The sequence below is a fragment of the Eumetopias jubatus genome, unplaced genomic scaffold (genome assembly GCF_037043125.1).
Source record: "Eumetopias jubatus isolate StellerSeaLion01/CBP00866 unplaced genomic scaffold, mEumJub1_p1.0 scaffold_2, whole genome shotgun sequence".
In the NCBI taxonomy this organism is placed as follows: domain Eukaryota; kingdom Metazoa; phylum Chordata; class Mammalia; order Carnivora; family Otariidae; genus Eumetopias; species Eumetopias jubatus.
In genome coordinates this window covers 95,613,678-95,631,780 of record NW_028274808.1, presented here as the reverse complement: position 1 = coordinate 95,631,780, position 18,103 = coordinate 95,613,678, and the positions used below count along the sequence as shown (strand labels likewise).

At 34.9% G+C, this 18,103-nt stretch overlaps 1 protein-coding gene across 12 annotated transcripts in view; it reads right to left on the bottom strand.

Annotated features, from left to right (window-relative positions):
* SCLT1 (sodium channel and clathrin linker 1) overlaps window positions 1-18,103 on the bottom strand; it is a 202,021-nt gene that overhangs the window by 154,833 nt on the left and 29,085 nt on the right. For all 12 annotated transcript variants that reach the window (XR_015767773.1, XR_015767774.1, XR_015767775.1 and 9 more), the window contains exons 4-5: window positions 17,597-17,669; window positions 13,797-13,852 (exon numbers count right to left, since the gene is read on the bottom strand). Coding sequence is in view for 6 of the 12 variants with exons in the window: in XM_088021038.1 (XP_087877164.1) it covers window positions 13,797-13,852; window positions 17,597-17,669 (129 nt within the window). In the remaining 6 variants the exon portion in view is untranslated. The remainder of the gene's footprint in view (window positions 1-13,796; window positions 13,853-17,596; window positions 17,670-18,103) is intronic.

Sequence of the window (18,103 nt, the reverse complement as noted above, 5' to 3'; positions counted from 1 at the left end):
ATTGATGGATGCTTGGGCTCCTTCCATAATTTGGCTATTGTAAATAATGCTACAATAAAGACAGGGTTGCATATATCTTTTCAAATTAGTGTTTCTGTATTCTATGGGTAAATACCCAGTAGTCTGATTACTGGATTGTAGGGTAGTTTTATTTTTACTTTTTTGAGGAACTTCCATACTGTTTTCTACAGTGGCTACATCACTGTAGCCACTGTAGTTTTGTGGTTTTGATTTGATTTCCCCGATGAGGAGTGATGTTGAGCCTCTTTTCAGATGTTGGGCATCTGTGTCTTCTTTGGAGAAATATCTGTTCATGTCTTCTGCCCATTTTAAATTAGATTGTTTTTTTGGTGTTGAGTTATATAAATTCTTTATATATTTTGAATACTGTTTAGCAGGTATGTCATTTGCAAATATCTTCTTCCATTCTGTAAGTTGCCTTTTAGTTTTGTTGATTGTTTCCTTTGCTATGCACAAGCTATTTATTTTGATGTAGTCCCAGTGTTTTATTTTTTGCTTTTGTTTCCCTTGCCTCAGGAGACCTATCTAAAAAAAAAAAAAAATGTTGCTATAGCTGACGTGAGAGACATTTCTGCCTATGCTCTCTTCTAGGATTTTTATGGTTTAAGGTCTCAGTTAGGTCTTTCATCCATTTTGGATTTATTTTTGTGCCTGGTGTAAGAAAATGGTCCAGTTTCATTCTCTGGCATGTAGCTGTCCAGTTTCCCCATATCATTTGTTGAAGAGACTTTTTCCCATTGCATATATTTTTTTTAAAGATTTTATTTATTTGACAGAAAGAGACACAGTGAGAAAGGGAACACAAGCGGGGGGAATGGGAGGGAGAAGCAGGCTTCCCGCGGAGCAGGGAGCCCGATGTGGGGCTCGATCCCAGGACCCTGGGATCATGACCTGAGCCGAAGGCGGACGCTTAACGACTGAGCCACCTAGGCGCCCCTCCTATTGCATATTCTTACCTTTTTTTGTCGAAGATTAACTGACCATATAATAATGGGTTTAAGTATTTCTGGTATTTGAAAAAATATTTACTTTATAACATAAAATATAATAAGAGTTTTAAAAAAACATGCCAAATCCCAGAGAAAAACCATTATTAATGGTGTGATATATTTTCTAGCAGAATTTTTGCTCTCCATTGAAAACAGACAGATATACCATACTGTTAATATTTTATAACCTGCCTTTTAAACTGTATTACTGAAACATACGCATTCTTCCAGATTATAAAATATTTTCCTATAAATACTTTAATGATGACATAATATTCCGTCATTTCCATTATACAGTATTTTCATCATAAGTCAACTCAGGTAAACCCCTAGAGTCATTTTAAATAAAATGAAAAAAATAGTAAAATTAATATTCACTTAGTATACTAAAAACATTAGAAACATTGAGAATTAAAATGTTTTATTTCTTTGTAAAAAAAACTCATCCCTTATAATCAACAGTACAGTTAGAAACAAGACAGTTACTAGTATTTTTGCAAAAATTTTTAAGGTCACAGAAAAATCATAATTTTCATCCATTGATTATTAAGATCACTTTCCACAGTTTCAGCTTGCATGGTCATTTTTAAAGTCCTGCACTATCATACATAGCAAGGACTGCCTATGTATAGCTTATTTTTGTTTTAGTATCTTAAGTACTTAGGGACCGGGTGTCCAATCTTGCAGTTTGCAATGCCTGCTGACTCTTGCCCAATGTGCCCAGATTCCCCAGGTGTTTTATAATTTTGGGTTAGTTTACTGTCCTTTTTCTAACCTCTTTTGCAAATTCTTAGAGATCACTGATTTTTAGACTTTCTTTTCTAATATATGCAGTTAAGACTTTGGATTTCCCTCTAAGAATGGCCTTAGTGGCAACCTATAAGCTTTACTGATTTATGTTCATTATCAACCAGTTAAAGTATGCTCTAATTTTTCACTGTTAATCCTTTGACCTGTAAGTAAGTTGCTTAACTAAAGAACAGTTGGGGATTTTCTAGTTACCTTTAAAAAAATTGATTTCTAGTATAATTTTCACTGTCATCAAAGAACATAAGCAGAGTAATTCTGAGACCTTAAAAATCCCTGAGTTACTTTTTTGAACTGGTTAATTGTGGAAATATTGTATGTGTACTTAGGATGACTATGTATTCTGAAGGTAGTAGCATTTACTATGTGTCCCTTACAGATTTGTTAACTGCATTGTTCAAATATTACATACTCTTACTTTTTTTTTTTTTTTCAAATTACTGAGAGCAATCTGTTTATATTTCCTACTATCACAGTTTTTCTCTGGGCTTTGGGGTGCCTTTTTAAAAATTCTTGTTATAGGGGGGTGCCTGCGTGGCTCAGTCGGTCGGGCGTCTGCCTTTGGCTCAGATCATGATCCCGGGGTCCTGGGATCGAGCCCCGCATCGGGCTCCCTGCTTGGCGGGAAGCCTCCTTCTCCCTCTCCCTCCCCACCTGTGCTCTCTCTCACTATCTCTGTCACTGTCTCTGTCTCTCTAAGAAATAAATAAAATCTTAAAAAAAAAAAAAATTCTTGTTATAGGGACACCTGGGTGGCTCAGTCTCAGTTAAGCGTCTGCCTTTGGCTCAGGTCATGATCCCAGGGTCCTGGGATCGATTCCCGCACTGGGCTCCTTGTTTGTCAGGAACTCTGCTTCTCCTTCTGCCTGCTTCTCCCTCTGCTTGTGCTCGAGCTCTCTGTCTGACAAATAAATAAAATCTTTTTAAAAAATTCTTGTTATATTTATGTATTAGTCATATTTCTCTTATTAAACATTTTCTGTCAGGAAAAGTAAATATTTAAAAAATAGTATAACATATTTAAAAATAACCTTTTGTTATTGATACTTTTAAGTACTTTTAAAAAATTTAATTAGTCTGTCTTGCCACTCAGGGCTATAATTGAATTTTTTGATTCAAGAAGAACAGAAAAATTGAAAATTTTCCATTCTGAGCCTTTGTTATTGAGTGCTCACAAATTTAAAACTGTCACATTTTTTGGGAAAATTGAATCTTTTATCATTATGAAATATCCCTTTTTATCTCTAATAATCTGTTCTGCGTTAAAGTCTACTGTGTCTGATATTACCAGCTTTCTTTCGGTTAGCACTTGCATGGTGTTATCTATTTTCCATCCTTTTATCTGCATCCATTCTATATTACATTTTAGGAATTTCTCTGATAAGTATATACCATAACTGGTTTCTTTTTTTACTCTCCTCTGATACATCACTTTTAATTGTAGCATGTAATACACTGAAATTTAATATAATTACTGATATATTTGGGTTTATATCTACTACTTAGTATTTGTTTCTATATGCCCTGCCTATTATGATTTTCTTTACTTTCATGCTTTCTTTTATTTTTTTTTAACGTGTTCATTTTAGGTGACTCTTTTTAAAAAATAAGACTTAATTTTTGAGTAGTTTTAGGTCCACAGCAAAGAGTGCAGAAAGTAGAGAAATTCCCCAGTATACCCCTTGGCCCCCCTCAGCATGACCTCCCCCACCAGAGTGGTACATTCTGTCACAACTGATAAACCTACATTGACACAATTACCCAAAGTTTATAGTTTACATTAGGATTCACTCTTGTGTTATACATCCTACATCCTACGATGACATGTATCCACTACTAGTGTCTTACAGAATAGTTTCACTGTCCTAAAAATCCTATGTGCTCTGCCTTTTCATCTTCTCTACTCCCGCACCCTCCCCCCAGCCCCTGGCAACCACTGATCATTTTACTGTCTCCATAGTTTTGTTTTGTTTTGTTTTTTTAAAGATTCTTTATTTGAGAGAGGGAGTGCGTGTGTCTGCAAGCATGGTCAGGAGAGGGGCAGAATGAGAGGGAGAGACAGTCTTAAGCAGACTGTGGGGCTTGATCTCATGACCCCGAGATCATGACCTGAGCCGAAATCAAGAGCTGGACGCCCAACCAACTGCACCACCCAGGTGCCCCTTGTCTCCATAGTTTTGCCTTTTCCAGATGTCACATAGTTTGGAATCATACAATCTGTAACCTTTTCAGATTGGCTTCTTTCACTTAGTAATATCTATTTAGGGCTCCTCCATATCTTCTCCTGGCTTGATAGTTCATTTCTTCTTATTGCTGAATAATATTCCATAGTTTGGATGTACCACAGTTTATTTAACCATTCACCTATTGAAGGAAATCTTGGTTATTTCCAAGTTTTGGCAATTGTGAATAAAGCTGCCATAAACATTCATGTGTAGGTTTTTGTGTAGACATAAGTCTTATGTAGACATAAGACATACCTAATTTACCTTTAGGTAAATATCAAGGAGTATGATTGCTGGATTGTTATGGTAAGAATAAGCTTCATTTTTTAAGAAACCACCCAACTGTCTTCCTGGGTGACTGTACATTTTGCTTTCCCACAAGCAATGAGTGAGAGTTCCTGTTGTTCCATAGGTTTTTATTATTCTGTTTTTCTACTCTATTAGTTTGGCAGTTATACGATTCTTTACTTTTAGTGTCTACCCTAGTTATAACATGCATACAGAATTAGCAAAACTCTAAATTATATTAGTATTCTATTTCTTTTGGGTAATGCTGGAAGCTGAGAATGTTTTAACTCTATTTAACTCTATTTACCCTTTCCCCAAATTTATGATTTTGTATTGTATTGTATTTTTTTAAATTTTTTATTGTTATGTTAATCACCATACATTACATCATTAGTTTTTGATATAGTGTTCCATGATTCATTGTTTGTGCATACCACCCAATGCTCCATGCAGAATGTGCCCTCTTTAATACCCATCACCAGGCTAACCCATCCCCCCACCCCCCTCGCCTCTAGAACCCTCAGTTTGTTTTTCAGAGTCCATCATCTCTCATGGTTCGTCTCCCCCTCCGACTTACTCCCCTTCATTCTTCCCCTCCTGCTACCTTCTTTTTTTTTCCTTAACATATATTGCATTATTTGTTTCAGAAGTACAGATCTGTGATTCAACAGTCTTGCACAATTCACAGCGCTCACCATAGTACACACCCTCCCCAATGTCTATCACCCAGCCACCCCATCCCTCCCACCCCCCACCACTCCAGCAACCCTGTTTGTTTCCTAATGCATTGTATTGTATTTTAACTCTCTACAGATATTTTAGAAACATGATTATTGTTTCAGAATAGTTGAGCTTCATTAGACTTTCTCCCATAGTTACCCTTTCCTTTCTTTTTGTAGAATATCCTTCTAAGATTTTAATTTTGCTAATGGTAATTTTCTCAATTTCTTTTCATCTGAAAATGTACTTATGTGACTTCTAGAAAAAGGTTTCACTAGATACATAATTTTAAGTTAATAGTTTTTCTTTCAGCTTTGAAGATAGTCCACTGTCTCCTGATTTCCATCATTTCTGTTGAGAAGTTCATTTATGTCTTACTGCTGTTTCTTTGAAGATAATTTTTCTGCTTTGAACATTTTTAAAAATTGTCTTTGATTTTGTATCTGATCTTATAATAATGTATGTATAGTTTTTGTACTATCATGCTTATGATACATGGTGTTCCTTTAATTTGTGGATCAACTGTCTCTCTGCCCTCTCTTTCTGGGATGTAAATTATATGAATTTTAGCTCCTTTCACTATTTCCCTTATGTCTCTTACATTATTTCCTGCATTTTTTTTAAACTTCTTGTCTCTCTGATCTTCCTTCTGAATATTTTCTTCAGACTTAGATTGCATTCCATTAATTCTTTCTTCAGTTATATCTTATTTCATCCCTGTATTTTTTTTCAGTTTCAGAATTTTGGTTTGGTCTTTTTTTAGTGTTTCCTATTCTCTTATCAACATTCTTAAAATTGTCTTTTTTCATTGAACATATTAAGCAGAGTTATTTTAAAGACCAATCCTGTGGATTTTCTTCTATTGCCTATTATTTCTTATCATTTTAAAAAAACTCTGTCTTAAAAATATGAGCCAGGTATTACATGTAAAAATATTTGGAGATATTCTGAGGCCTAGCAATAATGTTATCTTCCTCTAAAATGATCTTCCTTTTTTTTTTCCAGGTGGCTAGGTGCATTATCAATCTCTGATTACCTTATATCAACATTGGAGATTCAGATAATTCCAAGCTCTGTTTTAGATCTTTTTCGGACTAGTATATTTTGGAGGTCATTCTTACTTCTAGGGTATCCCAACCCAATGCCTGGGAAGTTCCTAAGCCACTCACCCTCAAATCTGATGGGCCCTGACTTTCAAATTTAATCTCTCTGGCCCTGTGAATTTGTTTCAAGCTCAGTTTTTCAACCTCTCTTCACCTCCTCCAGGGTAGGGAGATGCACCTAGGGGAGGGCAGCTCAAAGGCAGGCTCATATCCCTGGATTTCATTATTTTCCTGGTCTTACCCTATAATTCTCCACTGAGTCCAATTCACTTAAATAGATCTGATTGTTGTCAAATTTTTGTTCCAATTTTCTAGTTTTTGTCTAGAATTTCTAGTTTTTCTCAGAAGGAGTCTGATTACCTAGTCTTGATATCATTGTAAACAAAACACCCTACTTCACTGATTTTCAATTGATTAAAAATGTTCTAAGTACTAGTTTGGCTACATCTCACTAGTTTGATATGTTGCTTATTCTAAGTTTTTAATTTTAGTTTTCAATTCATTTTCATCTCAGGAGTTGTTTGAGAATGTAGTTAAAAAATTATTTGTGCCTGTTTTTTGTTATTTTTTTTTAAGATTTTATTTATTTGAGAGACCGCATAAGCATGCATGGGTGGGGGGAGGCTGAGGAGGAGAGGGAGAGGGAGAAGAAGCAAACTCCTCACTGAGCAGGGAGCCTGCAGCAGGGCTCAATCCCAGGACCCAAAACCATTGCCTGAGCCTAAGGCAGACACTTAACTGACTGAGCAGCCCAGGCACCGCTGTTTTTTGTTATTTCTCATTTTACTGTAGGCATGACTTATATTGTTTTAAATTCATATGTGCGTATATGGTGGGCAAGGTTTGCAGTCCATGTCTATGTTTATAAATGTTTCACAGGCCTCTAAAAACAACAGTGTATTCTTGTTGGTTGATATGAGTGCATATGAACAGAAAAATACACACTCAAACTTGTTAATTGTTCTTCCTATCCTCTATATCCTTATGCTTATTTTTATCTTATATATTTATTTTTGCCCCTTTCTTTGAAACATAATATATTTATAATATATAACATAATAATATATTTATAAATACTGATTAAATGAATTTTATCTAGTTCTCCAAAGATATTGACAGTATAATTGAGAAAATAAAGCCATTTAATTACTGCAAAGATTTAAGGAATTAATCTTTTTCAAAGCACTGTTTTTTATGTATTGTTAATAAATCTTGAAGATTAGACATCAATAATTTAATCATGTTCAACAAATATCTGAAGCAGTATTACACACAAGATAGTAAGACTTCTGGTTCTAGTCGTACTTATTGAAATATATAATAATTAAGTCAAAATGTAAGAGCCTTAGGGCCGCTTGGGTGGCTTAGTTGGTTAAGCGTCTGCCTTCGGCTCAGGTCATAATCCCAGGGTCCTGGGATGGAGCCCCGCACTGGGCTCCCTGCTCGGCAGAGAGCCTGCTTCTCCCTCTGCCTCTTCTGCTCCCTCTCTGCTGCTCCCCCCGTCTCTCTGTCAAATAAATAAAATCTTTTCAAAAAAATCTACGAGCCTTGGGAAAATAAAAAGAAGAAAGTTCCATCATTTTGGATGGCTTGATAAGAGAAATCATATAAAGCTTTGGGGAGATAGACAGTGTTATCATTATTATTTTTTATAAGATTTTTATTTATTTATTTATTTGTCAGAGAGAGAGAAAGAGCACAAGCAGGGGGAGCGGCAGGCAGAGGGAGAAGCAGGCTCCCCGCCGAGCAAGGAGCCTGATGGGGGACTCAATCCCAGGACCCTGGGATCATGACTGACCTGAGCTGAAGGCAGACGTTTAACCAATTGAGCCACCCAGGCGCCCCTATCCTTATTATTAATAACTAGATTTCATTTTTTTCTGCTGTCACCATTGATTAGTTGATCTCTATTTTCTAGTGCAGTTTCTAGAAAAAGTCAGTCTTGGTTTAGCTAACTGCAAAACTGATCTGCTAAGAGAACTGATATACAGGCCACAGTTAGGAAGCTAGATAATCAGGAGGAAGCAACTATACTAACTGCTGGTTCCAAGATCAGACCTTTTCATCCGAGACCCTGGGATTAGGATATTACTGTCAGAGAGCTACTGCCTGCAGGACACCCTGCCTTAGCTTCAAGAGAAGTGGCTGCCCAGAATTATCAGCTCTAGAGCTACACTACACTTGTTAGATCCTCAGCCACGAAAATAGACCCTCAGATACTGCTTCTCCTCCTACTAATCTCCTAATTTAGGTCTCTTACAAGTACGTATCATTAGCAGAAACTAATCCATATCTGGAGCTAGTTTTCCAGTGTCTGTAATACAGGAAGGCCTACTAAAAAGAAGTTGGAACAGTCAATCTACATCACAGCCGCATGAACCTGTTATTATGATTGCACGATTTAATTAAATATGACCCAAGGTGGTACAATTAAAGTATAAAAGAGTTTTTTTTCCATGAAACCGACACTGAAAATGAAAGGCTCAATAAAGAGTCATTAAATAACTACCGTTGAATTAGAGGTAAGTAAAAAAATTACAAAAAGTCAGAAAAATTATAAAATCACAGAAGATCAAAAGGAGATCAAAAGCATCTCTAAGTTTTTACTCTTCAAAGAAATTGAAACTGGAAATCATAAAGAGTGAATTATATGGTTTTTGCATAAAAGATAAAGCACTATTCAATGATGTTAGGGATAGAGTGGTAAGTAAGAATAGACAAGGGCCTTGCTCGCAAGAAGGATACATTCTAGTAGATAAGACAAAAAAAATAAGCAAATAGGCAAATAATTTCAAGTAGTAACAGGTGCCATAAATAAAATAAAACTGTATTATAGAAAAAAAAAAGAAAGGGGAAGACGGTGGAAACAGCTAGGTAATGTGGTCAGGGAATGCTTTCCTGATGAAAGATCTGAACAAAGGGAAGACAGTCCTGTGTGGGTCTGGAGAAGAGTATTCTAGGCAGAAGAGTTAGGTAAGGCCTTCAGGGGGACACTGGTTTGCCAGGTTTAGGGAAGCCAAATAAGAAGGCTGGCATGACTAGAGACTAGTAATCAAAGGGAAAATACAAAATGGCTCTTACGGAGGCAACAAATGATGTCTTCCATAGATTGCATAATAATATAACAAACAATTAGAGTGTACGTATATACACATAAAGAAAAATAAACTCAATTATAAACAGAGACATACAGAAATCAGGGTAGCTCTGGCTTTATACGAGATTTGAAATGGAAACTTAAAACTTTATAAAACTTAGGATTTTGGCAGACTTTTGGGGACAGTCTTCCTCACAGCACCTCAAGTAGCACAAGAACAGCAGTGTTTACCATAGACAATATATCAATGAATGAATGTGGCTGTGAGTCAATAAACTTTTATTTACAAAAGGTAGCAGGCCAAATTTGGTCCACAGGCTGTAGTTTATGAATCTCTGACAGATGCAATTAAGTCTCTCTATCAGTTAGTACTTTTGGCTGTAAGTAACAAAATGCCTAACAAAAAATAAGGACGGTCATTTTTTAAAAAAGATTTATTTGAGAGCGAGCCAGAGAGAGTACACACACTACTGGAAGAAGGGGCAGAGGGAAAGAGGGACAAGGAGACTCCCCACTGAGCAGGGAGTCCAACAAGTGGCTTGATATTAGGATTCTGATATCATTACCTGGGCCAAAATCAAGAGACAGACACTTAACCGAGCCACCCAGGCACTGCAAGGACGTTTGGTCATTTTTGTCTGTTTTATCACTGATGTATTCACTTGAATAGTGCCTGGTACTTATAAGCACTCAATGAATACTTATAAATGAATGACTGAATATTTTATTACTTCATCTAATATTAAATTGGGAGGGTAAGTGGTTCCAGATTTGTTTCAGCAGTTCAATAATATAATAAGGACCAAAGGTTTTCTCATCTTTCCCTTCTTTCAATCTTGATATCTACCCCCACGGATGCTAAATGGCTATACCAACTTCACATATCACTTTCTAAAATAACAAGAAGCTGGAAAGAGGTAAAGCTTTCTTCTTGCCAGCCTCTTTTTTTTTTTTTTTTTTTTTTTTAAATCAGGGAGAAAACTCTACCAGAAGCTCTACAACAGACTTTCTCTTATACTTCACTGGCTAAAAGTAGGGTCCCGTGTTCATTCCTAGACCAATCCCTGGCAAAAAGAAATTCAAACTAGTTTGAATAAAAGACTTATCACTTAAAACTGTGAAAGCACCTGATCTCCCCCGAGCACAGTGACACTGGAACAAAATCAGAGCTGAATGAAAGAATTAAAAATGGCTCTTATGGAGGCAAAAAATGATGTCTTCCATAGCCTGAATAATCATATAACAAACAATAAAGATTAGTATTTAGTGCCAGAAAGTGTTGTACATATAATCCTGCATTTCATTATCTTATGCAATTTACTTCCTCTGATAAGTTTTGAGGAGAAAAGATGGTATTACAGGAAAAATTTAGTACAAGACACTATATTCTCAATATGAACTAGATTTCAAGGAACAGACTTAAAAATGGGAGGAAGGAAAGTATTTTTTCACCTCCTCCTTAGCCTGATTTAAAATGACTTCATTATTTCCTATCCGTGGTCAATTCCCACATTATATCCACCTATATAAAAATGTAAATACTAAAATGTTTCCAAAACCCAATAGTGTAGAATTACATACTACTATATAATCCATGTCACTGCTAGCTTCCATTATTCAGAACTGACCATGTATACACATTTAAGATACTCTCCCTAAAAATGATAAACTCTCTTGATTTTGCAGTCCTTAACTGCAATACATAATTAAAAATAGGATGTTGCCCTAAAAATATAATAAGCAGAATTCACTTTAAAACCTGAGAACATTTTCAAGTTACTAGAAGTGTCTTTTTAATAAGCTCAGAATCCATTTTTTCCCACTTTCCTATTGTACTAGGAATAAATACATTCAAGAGACATGACCACATTACTGTTAAATAGGTAAAGGCAGATTTTTAAAAGACTGGCTTAAAAAGACCTGGACATGAAAGGAAGTAAGTATGTGGAACCAAATATAGGAAACAAAATGATTATCTCAACCATATAATACCTCTTCTATCCCCATTACATTAAAATACAAGCTTAATCTACATACATTGGTGATTCAAAAATCTTAGCAATGTTCTTTGTTAGGAACAGCATGGCTTATTTAATAACTCTTTTGAGATAGAATAGTAAATCATAAAAAGTTAAAGTTAGAAAAACTTCCACGGGGAAAAAGCAAATAAGAAAAATTGAAAACCCAATTAAAAGATTTATTTTACACTTCAGCCAACTAGCTTAAACATACGAAACTTTCAGAAATTAGAGAAGAGGAGAAATAATGAAACATATTTTTTAAAATGGAAGTGAGAAAATGACAAAATAGTCAAAAGCAAGACATACGAATTCCATGGGAGTTCTAGATGATTCTGTCCTAAAGAACAACATGTATTACACTAAAATAAATTAACAATAAAAAAGGAAACTGCATATTATATATAACAAAATACATACAAAAGAATGCTAGCTTTAAAAGAGCCCATGCTTATGGGCACCTGGGTGGCTCAGTCGGTTAAGTGGCTGCCTTCGGCTCAGGTCATGATCCTAGAGTCCTGGGATCGAGCCCCACGTCAGGCTCCCTGCTCAGTGGAGAGCCTGCTTCTCCCTCTCCCTCTGCCTGCCTCTCTGCCTACTTGTGCTCTCTCTCTGTCAAACAAATAAATAAAATCGTTAAAAAAAAATAAAAGAGCCCATGTTTTAAATGAATTTAGAACTAAACAAAATTATTTCTCCCAGTTTGGTCTAGTTATACAAGTCAACAACAAAAGATGTATCAGATTTCAGCCCAGCTGCATGATCTTTAAAAGTTAAAGTTGAGAAACTTCGGATAGAATAAAACTTTAAACATTTTTAGCCAAAAATAGGGATCTTTATGATCACAGGCTGAGAGAGGATTTGTTAGAGACACAAAGAATAACAACCATAAGAAAAAAGATGGATTCACCTATCTTAAGATTAAAAACAAAATAGAAAATTCTTTTCATGAAACATACCATAACCTGGGAACAGATATATGAAACACCTACTGGCTAGCATGTTGTATGGTACTGTAGCAACATTATTCATTCCCATCCCTTTTCATCTTCCAGCCTCTAGCACAGTGGGTGAAAGTCTAAAACTATATTTCTCAGTGGTTCTTGTAGCTGGAGTTGTGGGTGGGATTAAAGTCTCACCAGTGAGAAGCACTTGAGGGGGATATGGAAAACAGAAGTGAGCTGAGAATATTTTTCTATTGGTATGACAGATAGCAAGCAAAACTGGACAGACATGAGGGTATTCTTATAGTCAATACCCTGTGCCTCGCTTTCCAATGGCAAGACTCTAGGCTTTAGGGAAATGATGCTGTAGGAGTAGCAACAGAGATGGTGGCAGCACCATAAATTTCTGACCTCCAGATCACAGCCCCTAAGTTATGATCCTAAAACCCGGGATCTAGTAGTACTTACATGTAAGTGACTAAATTCCTTCCTCTCTGAAATTTCTACAATGGTTATCGTTTACAGTATTATTACTGCATTGACACAGACTGGCACCCCAACAAATATTCAGAATACAGAGTATATAAACTATTTTGACAATTTAATAAGGAAAAGGTATATAGAAACTGGGAAAAAGAAATGAACAAGTATTTAATGAGAAGAGAAAATCACATGGATAAATAAACATATGAAAAATGGTTAACCATATTAGTATTCAGGGAAATGTTAAGTTATAACCACAATGAAAAACCATTTAAGACTCAAAATAACAAAAATTAAGAAACCTGGTAAGACTAAGTGCTGATAAAAACATATAGATCAATAAGAACTCATAAATATCACAGGTGGGAATGTAAATCGGTACAGCCACTTTGGAAATTAAGTTGGTGTTATATTGTAAAACTGAGTATTAATATAATCTATGACCCAGCAAGATTATCCCTTGAAACTCTTGTGCTTGTTTGTGCATGATACTGAGTAGAAGAAAAAGTCCCAGGAGACTAAATGATATGATTTTTTTATAGTTAAAAAAAAATACAAAACCGAATAATATATTGTTAGGGATACACACACCTATTAAAAAATTTAAAAAGCAAGGGAATGATAAACACAAAATTCAAGAAAGTGTTAATATCTAGCAGAAGACAGGAGAGGAATGGGATAGGGAAGGAAAACATGGGTAGATGCACCAGTATTGGTAACTTTTTTTAGCTCTTACCTGGATGGTGGATTGTCAGTTTTTGTTTTATCAGTATGTTTCATAACATATGTGATTAAAATAACTATCTTATTAATGATTGCTAATATTTATAAAGTGTTTATTATGTACCCTATCTTCCTCTACAGTCAGCCCTATGAAATAAATTATTATTTACAATTCAGAGATGAGAAAACTAAAGCACAAAGAGGTTAAGTAACTGTCTAAGGTTGCACAGCTAGTAAGTAATGGACCTAGGAGTCAAACAGAAAATCAGGCTCCAGATCTGTACTCATAACCAGTATACTATATGAATGAAATATCAAATAACAACAATAAAAATTACCTAGAATAACAATAAAAGAATCAACTGTTAATTGATCTACCTTTCGTTTTCCTTGATGACATTTTCAAGATGTAGTTTCATCTCGCCCATATGTTTCTGAAAGATTAAAATATGGAATGCATTTTGCAGACAGGTCTCTATTAAGTAATCCATTCCCATGCAAGCAGTCAGATTCTATGGCACTAGGCTACTGATAAGAAACAACTATTCTTTACTCCTAATAAGCACTAGTAAATATGGATATTTTAATGATACATAGAACATAATAAAGCATTCATTTTGAAACAAATATAAAAATATTTATATGACACACTGAGAAATATTTACAAATGCATTCCTATGATTTATAGATGTTTATAAAAAAAAGATGAGATATTCCTCAGTATGTCACTATAACAAATACCAGATGATCCCCATACCCTGAATGTATTCTTAATTCACTTTAGTTTAGTTGAAGCCCATATAAGAGCTTGTATTTGAAAAAGTAAAACGTTAATGGTGAAAAAGAAAATACAGATCTTCTTTAGCAGTAATTCACTTAGTCTCCTATTCGCTACCTTTATTAACTGTCTAAACTCTCCACACCATATAAGGTTGCTATGGTAAACCTATATCATCACCAACATATACTTTAATAGGAAAAATGGAGAAAAAAGGAATCACTAATTAAAATACAAATAAGAATAAAATATACCATAAAGAGAATGAGTTTGGTATGATTAATTCTCTCTGAGGAGATAAAGGCATTGTAAAATTTCAACAGGAAAGGAAAGGCATTTCAAGTAGAGAGAAATACGTGTAAAAGCAAAGAGGCAAAAAATATTATAACACATGCATAGTTATCAGCTCTCAATGAGAGTAAATAGGCAAGGGGAGAGCAGGAAGGAGGCCATGTAAAATCGCACTTAAAACAAAACTGCAATCAACTCATGATATGTCCATTAGTCTTGATTGGGTATCCTAGGCTAAAGGAGAAGAGCCAAGCCTGGAGTGAACCTGGCAAGGGAAGGGTGAAACAGGCAATGCTCCAAGCCCTTCTGCCTCCCTTTCAACCAGAGAAGCTAGTGGCAGCTTGGTCTAGGAAATCAGTTAACAGCTAACTCTAAAGTTGAACCTTTCCCAGGTCCTTGCTGTGAATGAAGCACAATTAAACCAAAATGAATGAATTCACTATCAGATAACTGAGAAGTGACCATACATTGAGTGATGATGAAGTGAAAGAAAATTGGAAAGGCAGGCAGCAGGTCTTGAATGCCATGGTAACTAAGAGGTTTGGATTTTATTATAGCAATTATCCTGATTCTTGTCATTAAAAAAAAAAAAACAAACCAAAAAACTGATCTTAAAAGTTGCAAAATCTTGCAAGATCTTTAAAAGTTGCAAAAATGTTGGCATATCTTAAAAAATATTTACTCAAATTACTCAAATAGTTTATATATATATATATATATATATATATATATATATATATAGCTAGGATTACAGGTGAATCATTATAGTCACACTAAAGATTCTTTACTGTAAAATATTTCAAAATATTTAATAGTTGGAAGGAAACAAAATCTCAGCAGTCCCTCTCATATTATCAAATTTTCCCTTATTTATATTTTTGGAAGAAAATTTTTCATGTAGAGAACTATAGCGATACTTCTCTTGCTTTCAAGATAAACCATTTTTTTTACTGGTCAATAAATCCTAAGAACTAGTTCTAATCAGTAATATCCATGTGAGCAACTGTTCTTAGATTTATCTGTCAGCATTTTCTTTTCCTCTCTAAAAGTAGCAACTACTCTTGTTACAGACCCTTAGGCTTTCTGCTACAGTTTTCTCTCTCTTGTAATTAATTCAATAATCACTCTTAGATTGAGAATGCTAAATAGGAAAATGAAGTTAAACACCTTAGTAAAATAGCTGATTAAAGAGATATATGAATCAGCTAGATTATAAAAAATTAAAAATTTAAAAGTTTAATTCAAAATAACTAGTTACCCCATTTTATAACAATCAAACCACATAAGATGTCATTATAGCAATCCTCGGTGAATTCAGCAGAAACTTTAACTCACTAGCCCTAAAAATAAAAGCAAAATACCATGTGTGCAGAAGAGAGCTTTCTGTTGCTCTTTAATTGTCAATTAGAAAGATTAAAAGACATTACTACGGTCGGTTCAAACTTAAATGACCACAGGTTTAAATAAAAAAAAAAAGCACATAGTTAAGACTAGGAAAACACCTAATTAACTTACAATAAAACAGGAACTGCAATTTAAAGAAATGCTTGTTTTTGAAATTTGGGTTTACAGGATCACTTTGTAAATGTATATTAGAGGATTAATCCTGGAAAAGAGAGTATAAATAATTTCAAATGCAATGGAAAACCTAACTTATTTTTAGAAGATGAAAACATTATGTGTTCTTTTAGTAAAACACTTTTAGTCAATTCATTAACTTATAAATAGGAGATTGTTAAGCTAGCTCTAATCATCTTGTTCTAATAGGCCCTGGTTTTTTATTCATTTATCAAAAATTGAGGGCTTATTATACACTAGACTTCAAAGCATATGGTAGGATCTCTTGCTGTCCCTGCATGAAGAGAAGAGATATAAATAAAGTTTAGTGTTTGCCACACTTACAGCCCCATTCTGAGGAAATCAGTCTTAAGGTGGTGTTTTTATATAAAGTTGCTATTCTTTCTTTCATTTGCATTAAATTAAGTCAACCTTGCTACCCAACTGAACTGATCCAGGGATTGGTATCTAAGCCAAACACAATAATGAGTATATTCAAACTCTAAGAAGTTTATCACCTTCTGGTGAGCTTAGCTTGAGACATATAGCATCTCTTTAACAAATGCTTCCTTTGTATGGTTATCCAACAGTCAGAAAGGTCAAAGTTGGGGCGCCTGGGTGGCTCAGCTGGTTAAGCGTTTGCCTTCTTGCCTTCGGCTCAGGTCATGATCCCAGGGTCCTGGGATCAAGCCCCGCATCAGGCTCCCTGCTCTGCGGGAAGCCTGCTTCTCCCTCTCCCACTCCCCCTGCTTGTGTTCCCTCTCTCGCTGTGTCTCTCTCTCTGTCAATTAAATAAATAAAATCTTAAAAAAAAAAGTTTCTTTCTAAAAAAAAAAAGAAAGGTCAAAGTTTGGGAGGAAAATGTAAAAAACTTTTAAAATCAAAGAAACAAATTATAAATCTTAACAATATTCTAAAAATGTCGATCACTGAAATCAGATTGTATCCTGAACAATGTTGTGCTATTATTCTAGTTCTCCATGAGCCTGCTATATATCCTAATCTTAGAAATTCTAGGATAGAAGTGTCCTTGGTTTCTTCACTCTGTTCACTCCTAAAATAAACCCTCATTACTGAAAGGATTTCAGACGGAAAGCTGCCATAGCTTAAGCCTGTATTAGAAACTGATCAAATGCATCTAAAATTTGATGGACATAATATTTGAAATTGGGTGAAAAATCCATTCTCCAAATAATGGGATATACAGGTAGAATGAGGGTAAAGAGAAAGGTCTCAAAGTATGAGATGCCTTTGGGTCTCCCTGGGGGAAAAATAAAGAGATAAGCATATAATAATGAGTTTAAGAGCTTCAAGCATCTAAGAGATCTTGGGAGATACCAGGAGCAAGGAAACACTGGATCAAAAAACAAAACTGAAAATAATTTTTAAACACACACTCACACACACACACACACACAACTCTTTCTTACAGACAGCGAAGAATTGATTAGTTATAGCTAAATATTTTATTCCTCATCAATGTTTTTGAAAAGAGTATATTTTACTTTTTTAATAGAATATTATAAAAAGCTTGATAACTATGATTTCATACCTGATAATATTTCAGCTGCCTATTTAGCTCTTCCAGATGCTTATCATACTCAATAATAAGAGGAGTTAAAAAGCTAAAGAAAAAATACATAATTTAAAAATGGCATATTGTTTAATATAGGTTAATGTATAATATGTAAATTAAATTGAACATCAACATTTTCATGTTAAATGTATCCATAGCAATCAATATTTTGCCTTTTTCCTGTTCTCAATCTTAGCTCAATTAATATTTCCAGATATTGTCAAATATCAAGGGAGGGGAGGTAATGAAGGAGTTCATCAAGAAAACAACTGCCAGTCGACCCTTGAGCTGAAACTGGGCAATTGGAGGCTACTCACCCCCTCCCCTATCCTTGAAATATGTGTTCTGCTTGTCTTCCCCAGTTCTAGAAGCTGCTCCAAAGATACAGCCTTAAGATAGTAATGTGATGCTGAGACTACCCATACTAGGTATGTAAGTGAACCCAGTTAAGGCCTCCTGTAATGTGTGACTGAACCAAGTTAA